This window comes from Rhododendron vialii, chromosome 8a, assembly GCF_030253575.1.
Source record: "Rhododendron vialii isolate Sample 1 chromosome 8a, ASM3025357v1".
NCBI classification, from domain to species: domain Eukaryota; kingdom Viridiplantae; phylum Streptophyta; class Magnoliopsida; order Ericales; family Ericaceae; genus Rhododendron; species Rhododendron vialii.
The window spans coordinates 19,173,348-19,192,611 of NC_080564.1; the positions used below are offsets into that span (position 1 = coordinate 19,173,348).

The 19,264-nt window shown below is 44.8% G+C and overlaps 3 protein-coding genes across 3 annotated transcripts; 1 reads left to right on the forward strand and 2 right to left on the reverse strand.

Annotated features, from left to right (window-relative positions):
* Nucleotides 1–7,440: 7,440 nt before the first annotated feature.
* LOC131298635 (uncharacterized) lies at nucleotides 7,441–8,133 on the forward strand. The gene has a single exon (XM_058324112.1). The coding sequence runs from the start codon at nucleotides 7,441–7,443 to the stop codon at nucleotides 8,131–8,133; it is 693 nt and encodes a 230-aa protein (XP_058180095.1).
* A 7,549-nt stretch (nucleotides 8,134–15,682) lies between these two features.
* Nucleotides 15,683–16,974, reverse strand: LOC131335737 (uncharacterized). The gene is made up of 3 exons (XM_058371226.1): nucleotides 16,623–16,974; nucleotides 16,332–16,536; nucleotides 15,683–16,246 (listed from the first exon to the last, which is right to left on the reverse strand). Exons 1-3 carry the CDS (start codon nucleotides 16,972–16,974, stop codon nucleotides 15,970–15,972), a joined length of 834 nt encoding a protein of 277 aa, XP_058227209.1. The 3' UTR covers nucleotides 15,683–15,969.
* Nucleotides 16,975–17,061: 87 nt separating this feature from the next.
* Nucleotides 17,062–18,564, reverse strand: LOC131335736 (uncharacterized). Its single transcript, XM_058371225.1, has 2 exons — nucleotides 17,392–18,564; nucleotides 17,062–17,307 (listed from the first exon to the last, which is right to left on the reverse strand). The coding sequence occupies exons 1-2, from the start codon at nucleotides 18,487–18,489 to the stop codon at nucleotides 17,062–17,064; spliced, it is 1,344 nt and encodes a 447-aa protein (XP_058227208.1). The 5' UTR covers nucleotides 18,490–18,564.
* Nucleotides 18,565–19,264: the final 700 nt, after the last annotated feature.

A 19,264-nucleotide genomic window follows, 5' to 3' on the forward strand; every position in this document is an offset into this window, starting at 1 on the left:
GTGAGCCACGGGATCCGTATTTGTCTCATAAAGTACGAATGTACCGTGCTTCACTCTGCTCGGCAACCTAGCCTCTTGTAGCCTCTTTGTAAAGGGGGAGGCTGCAATATTACTTAGGGCCTTGCGTGCTACTTCTCGTGCAGTCACTGTCCCATCCTCGATCTCCTTAGATTTGCGAGCCGTAGCTTTGGCCCAATCAGCATCTGGTCTTTCGTATCTATCTCGATGATGTTTCCTTGTTTCCTCCTCTTCGGGGGTGGAATTTCGGTCTCTGTTCCTCTTTTTTTGTGAAGAAGCCCTTCTCACCGGTGTTCGGCTTCTACTTCTGCTTCTCATTTTTCGTGGAGAAGCTTCGTATCTCCCTTTGTTAGGACTCCTGCTCGTTCTCCTTCATGAATGAGTCTGCTTATGGACTACCAGAGTCCGTCCGTCCTTTTGGGAATTCCTACGAGAAAGTCCAGAATCTTCTGGGTGCTCTCGTACCCGCTGCAATTCCTGTATCTCGTACTCTCATTTTTTAATCAAGCGAGCGTACTCCTCGATTTCCCTTCTCTTTTTATCAAGGACATCGTTATCATTGTGTATACTTCTTGAATGGGTAACTGACTCATCTCTTTGATGAGACTTACTCCTTCTCGTGGAGCCAGTAGCAGTTTTATCTCCTTTTTCTTTGGAGTTATCTCTGTCATGTTTACCAGTGGGCTTTCTCGGAGCGCCTGGTGGGAATTTATCTCTTCCCCCACCCAACTGGTCCTTTGGACTAAACGGAGTAACTGGATCTTCTTCTATCATGATTATTTTTCTGGAAAATTGTTCGCTTCCCACAGACGGCGCCAATTGTAGGGGGATGAAAACAATTGATGCTTCGGATCACCTTGGTTTGTAACGGCTTATTCGTGCCTTTCCACCGGAACCCTAATTCGTTGTTTGTGCCCTAATCTGCAAAACAGACAAGGAGTGAGTGCACCTTTGCCTCTCGTGGCAAAGGCCCTCTGATGCTAAAGTTAGTATCACGTACTAGCAGTCAAACCCTAATTATCAGTAGGAAAGCAATAAGAATGCAATGTATTGCGTACCGTTTGCCTCTTGGTTTACCTCATATTTATAGATTTTCATATGCTTGTTGCCCAAGCATCCCTGTTGCCATCGGATTCCCATCTCGTATAGGAAACCCAGGATATCAAGGATTCTCGTTTCCTTTATCAGTTCCATAGAAAAGAGTCCTTTTTAGGATTCTTTTCCATTACTAGCCGAACATCCCATTCTCATTGGGTATCTTTCTTAGATCCTATATTCTCGGGATCTTATTCCCTTACGGGACATGACTTATTCTGGAATCTTCCCGAGTATTCCCTCTGCTCCTACTCTTAATTGGAGATCTTTCTCTTGTTCGACCATCTCAAGGCCGAACAGACGTCTTGGACCAGTCACTTCACATGTAACTGGTTCTTTTATCAATTACTTGGACTAACGACCTCACATGTCTTTTGTCTTTATTAGCCGATCAACTGTATGGATCAATGACTTCCCATATCATCGCCGTTCACCATACTGCTCGGCAATAAGTCCTATCATACTTACCACGTGCTCCCAAATATCATGTGTTTGGCAACTAAAACTATCTGTTCGGGAATACCTCCCTACAGAGATGTCTTGCCCTATGCTTTCAGTCTCACACAAAATTGTTCAAATAATGAGATTGAATAATGTTGGGATCTATTTATTTCATTCCGGAACATAAAATTCATACATAATCACTCAATATACTTAGGAGAAGGTAGAAAATGGATTATAATACCTCGAATTTGGCCGGGACACGAAATATCGTTACCAGACGGTTTCCATGGGTTTTCGGCAATTGGAGTAGACAACGAAAACGGGGAACTTCGGAAACGGTTCTGGGTGATTGGAAATAGTTCACGGGGGTGTTGGCGATCGTGGTGTATAATGGGTGAATCCGAATTGAGTTCGGTTGAGTGCAAAATCAAACCCACATCACTTCTACCATTTTTGGAACACAAGCTCTTTCTTCTTTTCTTCTCTTAACTCCACTGATTTTTATAGCAGTGGTGGTGTTTATGGTGTGTGTTCTGGAGAGGAAGATGAGGTATTTATAGGGGTGGGGGAGGTGTTTATACTTGGAGTGGGGAGAAAGAAAAAAAGGAAGGAGAGAGGAAGTTTTAGAGAGAGAGAGAGGGAGAGAGACAGTTGGCAAAGAGAGACAAGGGGAGCCGAATATGTTGTAAATGAATGAAAGGTGGAGGAAAAATGTTATGGTGCATTTGGCACACCAACGCTTTAGATTTAAACTAATGTAGAGTATAATTTTATGATTAATTAACTAACTAAATAAATAATTTTTTGTATAAAATTATAATTTAAATAATTTAAAATTTTGGGTCATTATAACATATAGGGTTCAAAAAAAATATTGACAGATACTAGTCAGTTTATGTAACGACTCGAAATTTTTTTTGAATAAAAATTTCGTTATTTATTGGAATTTCTTTTTAATCACTTATTATCGCTTCTAAATTTTCTTTTCAATTCTATAATCCGTCATAATTAGATTTAGGCCCATAAAAATTATATTTTTTAACTAGAAGTCCTACATGGCAAGTAGAATTTGTTTTTAACCGACTAGTTGGAGAAACCGGACTACCAATTCACCTAGTTACATTTTCCTAACCCTAGATGGACCTTTTTGACCATCTTTGAGCCTTATGAACCCCTCCTAACCCTAATTGGATCATTAGGCCATTAGAGTAATGATTTCACCCATGACTAGTCATTCAAAGCCTTACTTATCATCATTTCTTCTTTAACCATTGGTCCATAATTACTAGGGAAATTCTTATCCCTTGGATAATGGACAATTGACTTGCCAAGGTGTATATAACTTGACAAGACAAGTCATGGCCATCATTTTGCTTCCAAAGGTGGAAATCTTTATGCATGCCATGCATGCAAACCTAAGGTATAGCCTTAAACCTAATTATCCTAGAGTTACTTTCCTAAACATATATATATATATATATATATATATATATATATATATGTACCTCATAAGCTATATTATACCTACCTATATGAGCCTATACTTGCATAAGTACACTTTCTAGGAAATTTTCCTCCATTGAGTAGTCACTTGAAAACTCTCCATGACTTTTTCTCTTCCAACTAGACTTAAGACTACATAGACCTAAACCCACTTGGTATTACTTATATATATATATATATATATATATATATATATATACAGTCCGGATCTCCTAAGGGATCCCGCACAGCCTTACCGTGCGGGACTCCCCTTTTCCGATCGAATTGCGACGATCCGAGCCGCTCAAAGTGATCAGAACGTGATTTTAAGGGTACCCGCAAGAAATCAGCAAAAAAAATGATCGGGAAGGGCTTGATCCAAACAGTTTTTTATTGAACGGTTCAGTAAAAAAATGTTCAGATCAAACCCTTCCCGATCATTTTTTTTGCTGATTTTTCGCGGGTACCCTTAAAATCACGTTCTGCACACTTTGAGCGGATCGGATCGTCGCAATTTGATCGGGAAAGGGGAGTCTCTCACGGTAAGGCCGTGCGGGATCCCTCATTGGATCCTAAGTGTGTGTATATATATAGGCACATGGTACAAGAGAGAGAGAGAGAGAGAGAGAGAGAGAGAGAGAGAGAGAGAGAGAGAGAGAGAGTGTGTGTGTGGTGTGTGCATGTGACTTTGTTCACTCCCACAAGCTACCCTTTTTAGCCTTAAGCCTATTTGACAACTTTACAACCCATTTCTAGCCTTCCTAAGTACAATCTAGCCAATCATCTTCATCTTTCTTGCAAGCAACCTTTCCTAAGACATGATTAGTCAAAAACCCTTAATGATAACCTAAATTTTGAACCTAAAATTGGATGACAAGGCATGGCATGCTTTGTGATGTGATTTGACCACACAATGAAGCAAAACCAATAGGTAATCGGAGAGAGAGGAGGCCGGCCGTGGGGGGGGGGGGAGCCAAATTTTGATATAAATAGCACCCCCCCCCCCCCCCCACCCCACCCCACCCCACCATTCAACTCACACCTTCCAATCCTCCAACTTCTCTCTAGAAAATCCTTGTTTTCTTACTTTGTTCTTCCTTGTTTTTGGTGTTCTCGAGTTTCTTCTTGAGTTCTTCAAGAAACTCATCCTAAACCTCCCTTTCGATCCATAAAGTTTAGTAGTTGTAGTCACGAACTAGTTTCGAGAGAAACCTTTCTCTTTCGAAGCTACCGGAAGCTTACCGTAGGAAGTTATTCCACCCGACCGTCAACTTACATTCCGTAGTCGTCACTACCGCCAAGAAGAAAGGTAGAGTCCTTTGTCCACTCACTCAACGTATAACATAGAACCGTATGTTGGAAAGTATAACGTAGAATCTTCTTATACCCTATCTTTAAGTATATAAGGTTGTCTATCACCTATAAGGTTTGAAATGCATGATAGTTAGTAGACTTATTCTCGTTAATGGAAGTATGAGCATGTTGGAATAATTGACTTCTACTCTAATAAACATACGTTGTTTTGAATTTCTCACAAAGGAAGAAAGAACGATTTTTCAAAAGATAAGACTTTATCGTTGATAGAAATATTCGTATTTTCATATTTAGATGGTTATGAGCATGTGTTATGAATTTTTTGTGTAGGGGGCCGAAATATCCAAAGGATCATAGGGTTCACAAGGTTCGGAAGAAGGAATAAAGGCTCACACGCTGTTTGACCCATCGTCCAGCTGTCTCAATTCATCTGTAAATAAGGGTGAAGTTCGGCGTGATGTGACATTTGTCATCCGAAGGATAGACGGATCCCCGGGTACTTCGCCGAACGTGGTATTCCTTACCCGAACATACGTATATTTGAGCCCGCACGGTAATCTTACCGAACGCCCAGGGATGTCCTCTCGTTCGGATAAGTTGCTCTTCGGAAAGAATACCAAACGCCCAGAGATTCTACGGGTGCCAGAAGTGGGCTCCACCGAGTACAGACGATTATGGAACCTTCCAGAAATATCTTTTGATAAGTAAGTTGTCTTTTCTGATATTCGAAGTGACATCTCTGAACGATGTGACCTTTCTGACATCGACCCATGTGACTCTGAAAGGGAAGTGGCGCTCATTAATGGCCCTGCTACAGGACGTCATCTGAGCATTACACGACACATGGAAAGTAAAGCCAACTTGCTCAGCACTCTACCCCTTCAACTATAAATAGAAGGGTGTTATCACTAAAAGAAGGGGGGAAAACCTTCTTCTGAGCAATATTCTCTCCTCTTCTAGCTTATTTCTTTCCAAACTTCTTCTTCTTCTTTCTTCATTTACTGACTAGTTCGTCGGAGCTTCTTCCCAGAGGAACATCCCCCTCCGGTTCTGCAGGTACCCCAAGTCCAGCGTCATCTTTCACGGCTCAACACACGGAGACAGCTGCACAAGATAGATCACAAAGAAATCCACCCCCACAATTGGCGACTCTGCTGGGGAGATTTCCAAGGTTCTTTGTGGTGTTCTTCGTGTTTATAATACCAGTTGAGGGCCTGATTCGGTCCCAGTTCAAATTCTGTCTGCTCCTCTCGTTTAAACGGAACAAATGGCTCGACGCCTTTCACCTCCGGGTCCGGAGAACTTCACCCTTGGGTTGGAGGGTTATGGGTCTATCAACCTCGATCCCCATCAAGCGGCTAGGACGGTTCCCCACGTGGCCCGTCAACTTTCTTTTCCACCCACCGAGTTGGATATCGCCTTGAGGGAGCAGAAACGTCAGGCGGCGGTTATTGCCATGCTACAACAACGGCTGGAGGAGCGGGACGGAGGGATGACCGTAACCCCCGCTAACGGGCATCCCGCCGAGCCCAGCCGGCCGAAGGGACCCCGCAAAGGAAGCAGACCGTCTCATCCAGCCCAAACGGCCGAACTCGCCGTTTCCGAGCGATGAACTGTCTTCGAGCGTCTTGACCAAGGCGCTTCACGACCTCGGCTGACGAGCATTATTCATGCCGAGAGTTCACGATCTTCGGCTACAGGTTCTACAGCCGGAACCAATAAGGAAGGCGCATCGGCACGAGCAAAACTTCGTTCTGGACGGCAACCGAGTCTCAGAGACGGGAAGAGGCCCGTGGATCTGAACAATCCACCTCGGCGCACACACACCAGCAGCAACCGGGAATACTCGGTACGATCAAGACACAATTCCGAACGCCATGATGGGCGACACTCGGCTAACTCAAGCAGCCGCCACCGAACAGAAAGCCGAAGAAACTGTTCGGAGCACGATAATACGATTATCCTATACGATCAGTTTACGGGCTTGCCGACCATGTATCAACCTGTCGACCCAGGTCTTCAGCCTCGGCATGCTCATTTAGAACGCTCGAGAGGAGAAGCGCGAGCGCCCTCGGAGTTAGCCACTCGGCGACCGAAGGAGAAAGACGAACGTCACCGGCACCATCGACGAGAACGTAAAAAGACTCCTGAGCCGGTTGCTGCACTTCCTCTCCCTATTGTCCTGCAAACCCCAGTTCAAGAAGATAATTCGAAGCTCGGGAAGACAAAGGCTTCCCCCTTCGTGGATGCTATACAACAGGAGTGGCCACCGGACATGTTCGTCATGCCGAAGCTGAAACGTTATGGGCGAAAGAGGACGCAGTCGCGTTCGTTTGTCACTTTAGACAGACTATGAGCCTCCATAACTTTTCTGACTCCCTTATGTGCAAGATCTTCCCACTCACCCTAAGCGAGCCAATCATGTTGTGGTACAATCAGTTGAAGCCCAAATCTATCTCTTGCTTCAACGAGCTGGAGTTGGAGTTTAGTAAACGCTTTGTAACCAGTAACATTCAACCGGAGACATTATCTATGCTGGTGAACATGCGGAGAACGGCTAGAGAAACCCTACGGCTTTATACCGAGCGTTATTGGGAGGTCTATAATCTTATCCCAGACTGTGATCAAGGAGTCGCGGCTGAGTCTTTTATGAACGGGTTGGATCCAGCCTCGGCAATGTTCCGTGACCTCTCACGTAATCCTCCTAAGACAATGGGAGAGCTCATGACCATAATCGAGAAGGATTGCGTTCACGAAGAAGCCATGGCCGAGCAACATACACCAAAGGCTCCAGAACTTGCCAAAACAACTGGGCCGAAGAAGCAAGTATCAAACGTTCGCCAGGGGTAAGGAGGCCAGGGCAGTTCAGGCCAAGCGACCAACAAGCCGATCAACAAGGGTCGACCTCCGCAGCACCCTCAGCCACAATCGTGGCAACAAACGAAAAGAGAACCACGGCCAGACGAGTACGTGGCCGAGCATACGGCATTCACTGAACCTATCTACAAACTCCTCAATATCATCGGCAAATTGCCATTCTTTGTTTGGCCAACAGTACTCTTAGGCACCGTCGGGAGCGGACCAAGGATGTGCACATATCACAAGGAGCGCGGCCACTACACTATGCAATGCCCACCTTTCAAACGGTATCTAGAAGAGCTTGCAGCAGCTGGGCATCTGAATCAGTGGATTGACGTTTGGCGAAATCCACTTCCACCCCCTCCACCGATCATTGGAAATCTCGTAAGCGTTATACAAGGACTGGTTTCCGAAGAAAGAGCAGCCGAGCTTCATTTAGAAATTGATAGAGCCGTCTTCTCTTTACCCGTTTGCAATGTTGGCGTTCCAGGGAAGCGAAAATGGGAAGATCCGGGCCTCGGCAGCCTTACCTTTTCGTCTAACGACTTGAAAGGTGTGCAACACCCACATACGGACGCCCTCGTTGTTACTGTTGGTATCGATAAATCAATCGTTCAGCGAGTATTGATAGATCAAGGAAACTCGGCGGACTTAATGTTTTATTCAACATTCCAGAGCCTCGGATTATCTCCCGCTCAACTTCGGACAGCGTCCACTCCCCTCGTTAGTTTCACTGGAGCCCCGGTTTGGCCACTCGGCTTGATCACTCTCCCTGTACGGGCTGGATCACGGGTTCTTGAGATCGAGTTTGTGGTGGTCGCTTCTCCCAGTCCATACAACGTAATACTCGGCCGAACCTGGCTGCACGAGATGAAGGCAGTTGCTTCTACCTTTCACCAGGTGGTAAAATTTGTTGGATGAAATGGTCGTCAGGAAAGCCTCCGAGGGGATCAAATTTAGTCAAAGAAATGCTACATCAGCACTGTAACAAACAAGCAGAGTTGTATGGAAGTACAATGCGTGGCAACCACCCCCGTCCCAGTAATTGAAGATGTTGGTGTGCCGGCCAAGCAAAGATCTACCGATGAGCTAATACGTTTTTCAATTCCCAGGGGCGAAGGAAGATATTTTTTAATTGGGAGTTCTCTGAGCGTGGCCGAACGCGAGGAGATGTATGACTTCTTAATGCGAAACATAGAAGTATTCGCTTGGACTCCAAAAGACATGCCGGGTGTAGATCCCACGTTCGCCGTGCACGCATTAAATGTTGATCCGAGTAGATGGCCCGTGGTGCAGAAAGTCCGCCGCTCGTCCGCCGCACACGTCGAAGCCATGATGGCGGAGGTGGATCAACTGTTAGAGGCTGGTGTCATTCGGGAAGTTTTATATCCCACCTGGCTTGCTAATCCAATGGTTGTGCCGAAGAAAAATGGGAAGCTATGAGTTTATGTGGATTACACAAACCTCAATGACGCCTGTCCTATGGATCGATTTCCTCTCCCTCGGATCGAGCAGATGGTGGACACAACAGCAGGATGCGAGCGTTTAAGCTTTATGGATGCGTATCGGGGCTATCATCAGATAGCTTTGGCTCAGGAAGATCAGGAGAAAACGACCTTTATTTCTCCTCGGGGAACTTATTGCTACAAAGTCGTACGTTCGGCCTGAAGAATGCTGGTTCAACCTTCCAACGCTCCATCACAAAGATGTTTCCTGGCATGCTCGGCCGAATAATAGAAGCTTATATCGATGATCTGGTTTGTAAAAGCACGTTCGCTCGGGACCACCTTCGGGACCTGGGAGAGATCTTTGCTGTTTTGAAACGGCGGAAGTTGCGCCTCAATGCTGAGAAGTGTGTGTTTGGTGTAAGTTCGGGAAAGTTCCTTGGTTACATAGTGAGCCGCCGAGGAATCAAAGCTAATCCCACACAGATCCTGGCCGTGCAAAATCTCCGAGCTCCGACTACTATTAAAGAGGTACAACGACTTACGGGAATGGTGGCTGCCCTGAACCGTTTCATCCGACGTTCGAGCGATCTTTGCCGTCCGTTTTTCCGAGCGATCACTACTAGCCGACGCAGATTCGTATGGACCGAAGAGTGTGAGCAGGCTTTGCAATCTTTGAAGCAATACTTGTCCCACGCTCCTTTGCTCATTAATCCCCTTCCCGACAAAGATTTGTATCTTTACCTTGCTGTTTCGGATCATGCTACGAGCGCGGTGCTTGTTCGGAAAGAGGGGATGGAGCATCAACCAATCTTCTATTCCAGCAAAACAATGATGGACTCTCAGACAAGGTATCTACCTATGGAGAAATTGGCATTGGCTCTCGTTTCAGCTAAAACGAGCCTCTTGCCCTACTTTCAATCCCATAGGATTGTGGTCCTCATTGAGTTTCCTCTCAAAGCTGTCTTTTGGAAAACTGACATGTCAAGCCGGATCCTGAAATTCTCTCAAGACTTGGCCAATTTTGACATCCAGTTTGAACCTCGGAATGCTATCAAGGGTCAGGCCTTGGCCGACTTCTTTGCTGAACTCACTCCTGGATTGCAAGACGAAGCCAATGCCTTGGCCACCGCCGCTGACGAAGCTCGGATTCAGGAAGAAGAGGTTTTGGAAGGGCCATGTAACCATCCCACGGAGCCCCTTCGTGCTCGGTATTCTCTCGGACGAAAGAAACCAAAGCGGCAATGGAGTCTCTTCTCCGGCGATGCCTGGCGACTGACCGTCGATGGAGCTTCTAACGTTCACGGGGCTGGTGCGGGCATCGTCCTTGTGTCTCCGAGCGGGACCGTGCATGAAAGCGTGGTCTCGATTGGGTACCCGGCGACGAACAACGAAGCGGAATATGAAGCTCTGATTACAGGCCTCCAACTTGCTCTTCAGTTTGATGCAGATTCGGTTCATATCTTTTGTGACTCTTAGCTCATTGTGGGTCACTTAAACGACGATTACCAAGCCAAAGATCAACGTATGAATGCTTACGTAAGCCACGTGTTGTCCCTATTCGAAAGATTTGGCCAAGTGGAAGTAGAATGGATCGCTCGGGAGCACAATGCGCATGTTGATGCCCTGGCAGGTCTTGCTTCGGTTGACAGGACCTCGGGCAGTCGCACTATTACCTTTGACGAAGTCGCAAAATCGAGCTTCGAGCAGGCTTGCCAACCAGTAATGGCGATTTCCCTCGGTCTGAGTCAACTCGATCCAGTAATTGATTATCTGAAGAACCAAGTGTTACCGCCGAACAAACGCGAAGCACACAAACTTCGTTGCCGAGCAGCCAATAATTTCCTGGATCCAAACGACAACCTCTACCGACGAACTTTCACTGGCCCAGATCTGCGTGTCGTCCACGAAGAGCTTGTGCAGGCCGTTCTGGAGGAACTCCATTCGGGAAGCTGTGGGGCGCATTCAGGAGGATGGCCCCTCGCACAGCGTGCGCTGACGCAAGGCTATTGGTGGCCGAAGATGGTTAAACAGTCCGAAGAATACGTGAAGCGATGTGTTTGGTGCCAGCAACAAGCGTCTCTCATCCACCAGCCGGCCTTCCCCCTTAAAATGATCACTAGTCCATGGTTGTTTGCGGTTTGGGCTTTTGACATAGTTGGCAAGATGCCGAAGGCGCCTGGGGGATTTGAGTATATGCTCACAGCCACAGATTTGTTCACTAAGTGGGTTGAGGCTTCCCCCTTGGTCAAGACCACTGCAGGCGACGTGGAACGTTTTATTTGGAAGCATATCATTTCGCGGTTCGGCTTACCTTACGCCATCCTTTCTGACAATGGCTCCCAGTTCGTCACATCCGCCATCAAAGCTTTTTATGCTAAGCTTTTTATGCTAAGCGCCACATCACGATCCATAATTCTTCCGTGGCCTATCCACAAGGCAATGGACAGGCCGAGGCTTCTAACAAGACAATCACTCGGGGGCTTAAATGCCGTTTGGACAGGAAACTCGGTAAATGGGTGGAAGAGCTCCCACACGTTTTATGGGCCTATCGTACTACCCCTCGGAGGTCTACAGGCCGTACCCCGTTTGCTATGGCTTATGGCATGGAAGCCGTCCTCCCCTTATCTACTATGATTCCAATGGCCCGAACGGAAAATTTTAATCCTGTGGATAACAATGTTCTTGTGGGGGCCGAGTTAGACTTTGCCGAAGAACTACGTGACAATGCTAACCTTCGGCACGCTGCGTATCAGCAAGAAGTTGCCAGGGGCTACAACCGGAATGTCTGCGCTCGTCCGTTTAACGTTGGGGACTTAGTCCTGATGGTCACCGAAGCATCAAAGCCAACCAAGCTGAAGGATCCGTATGAAGGACCCTACCGAGTGGTGGAAAAGATTGGACATGGCGTCTACAAACTTGCTGAGATGGATGGAACGCCAATTGCTAATCCATGGAATGCTCAGAAACTTAGGAAATTCCATGGCTAGTATTGGCATCCTCCATTTTTTATTTTTTACTTTTTCTTCTCTTGTATTTTCATTTTTGTTCGGCAAATACGCTTTTGAGCGTCGTTTACTTAATACAAATTTCAATATTTGTTCCGTTGTTTCTCTACTATTCTTTTTAATTGGGGTATCTCATCTAGCCTCGGGTTCCTGCCTTCGGGGCGTTAGTACTTCTTCCCATGACCGCTACGCTCGGTATGTACATCTTGTGTTCGGGCGAAATTCTCGTAGCCCTTGGAACTTTTGTTCGGGCGAAATTCTCGTAGCCTTTGGAACTTGTGTTCGGGCGAAATTTTCGTAGCCCTTGGAACTTTTATTCGGTCAAAATTCTCGTAGCTTACGATGGTTTGTTTGTTCGGAGGAAATTTTCCAAGCCAGTGGTCCAAAATATGCTTGGGCAAACTTCTTGCAGCCAAGTCTTTTCCCTCGGATGAACCACTCACACTCTCAGTATTGATGATTGATGATTCTATTGTGTACCCATTTGTTTGCCTTACTGGATTCTCATTCTTACACTCTGACCATCCACTAAGACAGGGGGCTTATACTTGGCTACACAATGTAATTGTCGAACAAAGAGACTTGGCTGGTTCTTATACTTGGATACACAATGCATACAATCCGAACAAAGAGACTTGTCAAAAACTTTTGCAAGTTTGTTAAAACAGAGAACGAAGACGGTAATCATTCATTAAGGCATCCTCCAACCTGTTTTAATTACATCCAATGGTTTGGCAAGGTTCCAATTGTTCGGAGCCAACCATATTCAAAAACAAAAACAACAAAACAAAAAGGGAGAGCCACTTCAAGCTAAATTTGACTAAATTCAATTTGTTGGAGCATCTGCAGGGGCTGGTAAGGTGGTAGAGTCGGCAGCATCAGCTGTTGTATCTTCTGCTTCAGCTTCAGCAGGGGCGAGGGGAGGTACTTCCACTAGATTCCTCCTTTCATCGTCAGGCTCAACGCCTGCATCGTCAAAACCCCTGTTATAGCCGAGCATGAAGCTTTCTTTGTGTTGGCCTTCCTTAATTTCAGCCTGAACTTCCAGAATTTGGTCAGCCACATCCTTTTCGGCTTGGGCGTACCCCTTGTCGTACCCCTGATTGTGTTGTTCCTGCAGCTCCTTCTCTAGCTCCTTCTCCATCTCCATCTCCTTCTTCATCTCTTCTCGCCCGAAGGCTTTTCCCTCAGACAAGCCCTCTTCTTTTCCTTCGGCCCTTGTGCGCTCGGCCGAGTCCTGGAGTCCTTTTATCAGGTCATTCAGATTTGCAATCTGAACTTCCTGGCCTTGTCGCACGAGCTCGGATTGCTCCAGGCTCTTCTTGTAGACTTCGGCAACGCTCTTGTTATGCTCAACCGACTGCTTCAACAGCTTCGACTTCTTGTCGTGTTCGGTGAGATAACATTGGGCACTCATAATGGACTGGGTGGCCTGCAGTCAAAGCAGAATGAAAGTTATTCCAAAAATATATATATATATATATATATATATATATATATATATATATATATAGAGCGAGTGAACAAACAATCATTGCAAGTACGTGAAATTTACTTACTCTTCTAACATGGTAGTAGTACTCGCTCAGGGCTGCTTTCAGAGACGGGGGACTCTGTATATCCCTCGGCAAAGCCAGCCCCGAGTGGAGGGTAAAGGCCAGGGAGGGATCCTCCTTGAGGCTGTCTGATTTTAAAACTTGTTTTTTACTTGGGGTGACAAAGTTAGGCACCCATGGGGTGTCGAGCTCCGAAGCAAGCTCCCTTCTCTCTCTCTCTCCCTCTCCTTGTGCTCCCTTCGGAAGCTCAACTTCCTGGCTCTTCCCCTTCAGAGCCGCTTTTGTCTTTTTGCTCGCAAGTGGTTCCTTCGGGGAAGAAGGGGCGCTCAATGGACGTTTTTTAGAGGGTGGGGGGGGGGGGGCGGGGTTTTCTTGCTTGGCACGGAGACCGAAGCGCCCTGGGCTCCAGCCTTTCTAAGCTCGGCCTTCTCCTTCTCCTTTTCCTCCAACTTCTTCTGGAGGACGGCCTTGATGCTCTTTGGAGGCATTTCTTCTTGCTCTTGAAAAGGCTCTTCTTCGGTGGGTAAGCGGATTGTCCCTTGGAGAGGTTTATCAGAGCTCGGACGAAGTTCCTCTGGAATCTCTTCGGAACCGACTTCGAAAGCCTGCTCACGCTCGTCGGTTACCTTTCGTCGGATCCGACCTCCGTACGTGGCTTTGTACCTGAGGATTGTTGGGGCGTCCCTTTCCTCCGCTGGAATGGTGAGCAGGGAATCAGCAAGACCACAACCCCTCACCGCCCTTAAGAGTATCTTGTTGAGCTTGGTAGTATCTGCCGAAGAAAAGCGTACCAAAAACAATAAATAAGTATTATAAGAACAACAGAAAGAATAGCATCAAAATAACGAATAACTGTTCTTACTCGGAGTTCCCCTTCGCGTGGCGATTTCGAATTGACCATACTCTAGTTCGGGGAATTGGAAATTTCCCCGAACCTCAACATAATAAGAGGCCCATTTCTCCGAGTCGTACATACCCTCGGGAATGATTTTTTCCATCTTCCTTCGGGAGCAAAGGTAGTACCAAGAATACCTGACGTTTCTCGACATCATGTAATTCTCGAAAAAATGGTAGGCTTCAAGTCTGAACATCTTTACCTCAGCGAACTTGATTACCGAGTGGATAATGCGGTAAGAATTCACGCTCAACTGACATGGAATGAGATTGAAGCGGTGAAGGATCTCTCTCAGGACTCTATGCATCGGGAACCGAAGGCCCCCTTCCGTAATCGCCATCAAGGGAATGGTGATGTGTTCGTCACTATATCTTATTCGGGGGCCCTGGACCGGCGTGATAATGACGTCGTCGGGAACGTCGTAAACTGCTCGGAAGAGGTTCAAGCTCTTCTTGTCTTGGAAGCACTCCAAATAAGGGCAGGGATCCCTTCCCGTTCGGTCGGGGATTAAGTCGGGATCCAACTGAACGATCTTTCTCTTCGCCTTCGGAGGTTGCGGCAAAGACTCTCCTGCGACGCCGGCTCCCTCGTTCGCTCGGCTTGACGAAGCGACTGGAGTTTCTTTTTCCGACTCAGCTTCGTCTGCTCCCTCGGCGTCTTCTCCCTTTTCCACTTCGTCATGAGGGGGCTCTCTATCAGACGATTCCTCATCTATGTCTATTATATTGGGGTCTGGCCCCATTGCTCGAAGAGGAGTCACCCTAGCGGGATAGTCGATTCCCTCTACTCCTTCGGGAACCCCGCCACTTGACCCCGTTCGGTAGCTCCGGGCGAAGTCTCTTATTACTTCGGCTAACCCTGGATCAACTCTACCGAAATTCGAAGCTCCTGTATCCACCGACTGATAAGATTCACCCGACGAAGTTGACTTCGAGGACTCCATACCTAGAAACAAATAAGTGCATGGGATAAGACCGTTAGCGATTTGCATGGCCAGAAGTCTAAGTGCCTATGTTCGGTGTTCTATGTTATTCTGAGAGATCTCAAGTCTACTCGGTTACTTCCCGAACGATAACCCTTCGGAAGAAATTCCGAAGAAGGGATTCCTACCGCTCAAGGAAACGATTGGGAACCTTACATGTCTCCAATGGGGAAACAGTGATTAAGAAGCTTAATACGAATTGCCAAGCCTCTTAATGAGTGTTTCCTTGGGAAAAACTCATGCTTAAGAGTACCCTCATGTTCGAAAGAACACGGGTTGAAGATGAACATGTGTTCGGAAGAACACATGAACATCTGGGGAATCAGACGACTGTTTCAGTCCAGGCGAAAAAGGAAAAAGCCAACTTTAAAGGGGTAGAGGAGTTCAAAAATAACCAAAATGCATCAACAAATGAGAGAACTTGAGAAATACCTGAAAAATCTAGAGCAATCTGTGATCAAAATTCTTCAAATCTGTAGATTTCTGGCGATTTTTGGTTTCGAATGGCGCTTGAACCATAGTTCTGAATACCGTTTCGAACAGGGTACCGATTTTCTCACTGGTACGGTACGTACCGGTACCGGTCAGGTACCGGGTACCGTTTCGGATTTACCGCAACTACAATATATATAATAATTATATATAATTATAATTCAAAAAAAATCCCCCATATCATGCAATTCATCATAAAATACCTATATTAAGCTAACAAAATTCACATAAGTGACTTCAAATTAACAAGAACAAGTTCCAAATTCCAAGAGCATCCACAAAACATACACAATGTTAAAGTACATATCCATAATCGCAAAACATACGCAAAGTTCACCAAAAGGGACTTAAGAAGTACATTCAAAAAAAACATAGATTGTCATTCAACATAAACATAAGGATCATTGTGTCCTCCAATGTCCCAATAATCATACTGGCTCTCGTTTTCATTTGGAAAATCATCAGCGGCATCATCAAAGTTAGGCTCCTGATCAGCTTCATCTAACGTCAATGCCTCTAAAGATGGTGGTTCAACAATCTCCCATGCAATATCCTCTTCGCCAAGTAGACTAGGCTCTTCACTCACCCAATCATCCAACACATCTATGTTTTCAAGACTAATCGGGTCAAGTGCATCTCTCATTCGCCTAATAATCCTACAAAAGTAATTATCACAATTTATAAGATCCATTTTGAAAGCATATTAAATAAAAATTGAGTAACAACTTTTGAAACAATTACCTTTCTCGAAGCTTCAAATTATAACGCACATAGACTAAATCATTGAGTCTTTTGTGTTCTAGTCTATTCCACTTCTTAGAATGGATAAACTCAAATGTACTCCAGTTTCTTTCGCATCCAGTTGCACTGCAACATTGGCTAAGTACTCGAATAGCAAACCTTTGTAACTCTGGAACTAAACCTCCAAATTGCCCCCACCATGAAACTAAAAGATTGAAAACTTAACAATTTACTAGATAAAAATTTAGCAACTTACAAGATAAAATAGGCATACTAAAAAAGAAAGGTTACCTGGAGATAGTTTCTCTCGTTGACGAATAGCAAGGGGCATATTGAAATCACCTGTTGCCTGCTTGTATTCCTCAATTTGTGCACTTATTTGGTCTTGCAAATGCTCATCCGGCACCAAGACCGTAAGAGCTTGAATGATTCCTCGATCAACTTCCTTTTTCTTCTTGAAAGAAGGTTTAAAATATATTGCGGGATTAAGAAAGCAATCAGCAGCATGAAGAGGGCTATGAAGTTGCCTATCCCATCTAGCATCAATCACTCGAATGTATGGGCCATACAAAGAGAGCCTATTGTTGAACCTCATTTTAATTGCCTCTTTTGCATTATCCATTGCATCATACAAGTATCCCATTATAGGCTTTTCATCACCATCGGTTAGACGGAGAACCCTCACCAACGGTTCACTAACTTTCACCACAAGTTGACAATTAGACCAAAATTATCTACCCTCCAAAAGAATTTTAGCAACTTCTTTCCCAACATTACATTTAGCATATCGAGATCCAAGCCATTTGTCACTAGTGAACATTTGTCTAAGCTCTTTCTTGAAATTTAGAAGGCATTGAAGACTTAAAAAGTTTGTAGCAAACCTTGTGATGTCGAGACGACACAGGTCTTTACCATTTGTGAAGTCTTTCCTCATTGTGTTGAGAACCCATGCATGATTGTAAATGTATCGAGTTACCTACAAAAGTAATAATCACAATTAATAAGATTCATATTCATAACATATCCAACTATACAATATGCATAACATCTTAAATGTTACCTTTTTAGCCTTTTGGATGGTAGCATCTATGTGCGGAAAGTGTTGAGGCTTTGCAAAATTCTCCAACATCAAGTCCAAGCAATGAGCCGCACAAGGAGACCAATAGAAGGATCCATAATGTGCTTGTAACCTCTTTCCCGCCGCTTTGTAGGCAGCCTCATTATCCGTAACAAACTGGACAACATTACTTGGCCCCACTAGTTCAACAATTTCACGAAAAATACCAAACAGTGTGTCTGCGTCTTTAACAAGCCCCGATGTGTCAATTGACTTCAAAAACATTGTCCCTTTAGGACAATAAACAAGAAAATTTATAATCGGAGTTTGATTTTGGCTTGTCCATCCATCAGACATAATTGAACATCCATAATTTGCCCATACCTCTCTAAGTTCAAGAAGATACTCTCTAATTTCATGAACACTATTGTTCAGGAGAGGGCATCTCAAGTCATGATATGAAGGACCCTTGAAGCCCGGTCCAACGGCTAGCATTGCATCAATCGCCGGTTGATAATACGGAGATAAAGTTGCATTAAATGGAATGTTAGCATCATACCACCATCGAGCAACCGCCATTCTTGCTTCATCAATGGTTTGTTTAGATGACAATGCACTTTTTATAGAAGGTTGGGCACCTGGCGTTGTTCTTGGAGCAAAAAAGCCACCAATTGTCTTACTTCTTTTCTTTTTGGTCCCCGATGTATCTGTGGTCGTTCTTTTATCAAGTAAAGACTCCTTCTCTTCTTCATCCAAAGCTTGATAGGAAGCTCCTTCCCCAACTGCTTTGCTAATTCTCTCCCTCCTTTCTTTCTCTTGCCTATACCCTTCAAGGGTTTGATTCATTTGCCATTTTACATCAATCGGCACATTTTTACAAGCTTCCACCTCTCCTTTCACTCCGGCAAGATGTTGTTTTAATCGTGTAATTCCACCACCTTTAAGATGATTATTACAAAAGAGGCAAATGATATTATTCTTTTTACCCAAAACCAATTTACCATAAGCCCAAGCAGGGTCATCAGATTTTGCGGGAGCTGAAGTCATTGATGGAGCATGACTAGAAGCATGATCACTTGTCATTGATGGACCCGAAGACATTGTTCCTGAAATACCAAGTTACTTACCACTATTTACTATAGTTAGGGGACTGGATAAGCTTCTTTAAAAACAAACAAAGCCTCACCTACTACAGTATCTATATAATAGAACTCACGTAATTTCATCTACAGACATAGCTTTACCATAAGCCCACCTTGAGTTTAACCTACTCCTAGGTTTTCTCCCGGTCAGTCAATGTGTCTGACTAGCATATTTAGTTCGATTAAACAGGTCATTTACAACAATTTGACGAGACTAGAAAATTCATGAGAAAATAATGTCTTGCGATCTGATTTTAAAAATCAAATGTTGAGCAAATCCATCAACAAACCAGACTAAAGTCCTCCGGGCTACCTAGGTTTTTATGAGCTCCTACTAATAACCAGCTTATTGGCTAATCAAAGAAAAAAACCAGCTTAACACTGTCGGCAGCTATAAAAGAAAGTCTCCAATCCAAGATTTCCAAATAACACTCAAGTGGTTTTTTTGATTATTTATCTTGATTATCTGAGAACTCATTAATTCTCACCGACCACTGCCTCTTTCATGTCCCAACCCAATCATCCAATTAATTAGAGAAAGCAAAAAAAGTTACTTTTGGCTGTGGTTAATTGAAATCACCTCTAAAATCATATGATGCAGGAGAAATTTGTGCACTTATTGAAAGCTATGAGAAATCAGATCTGGAAAATTGTTGCCGACTTGCCAATATTAACTGAGAGAGAGAGAGAGAAGCACCTGCAATTAACTAATTTTTGCTGACTTGCCGTCGCCG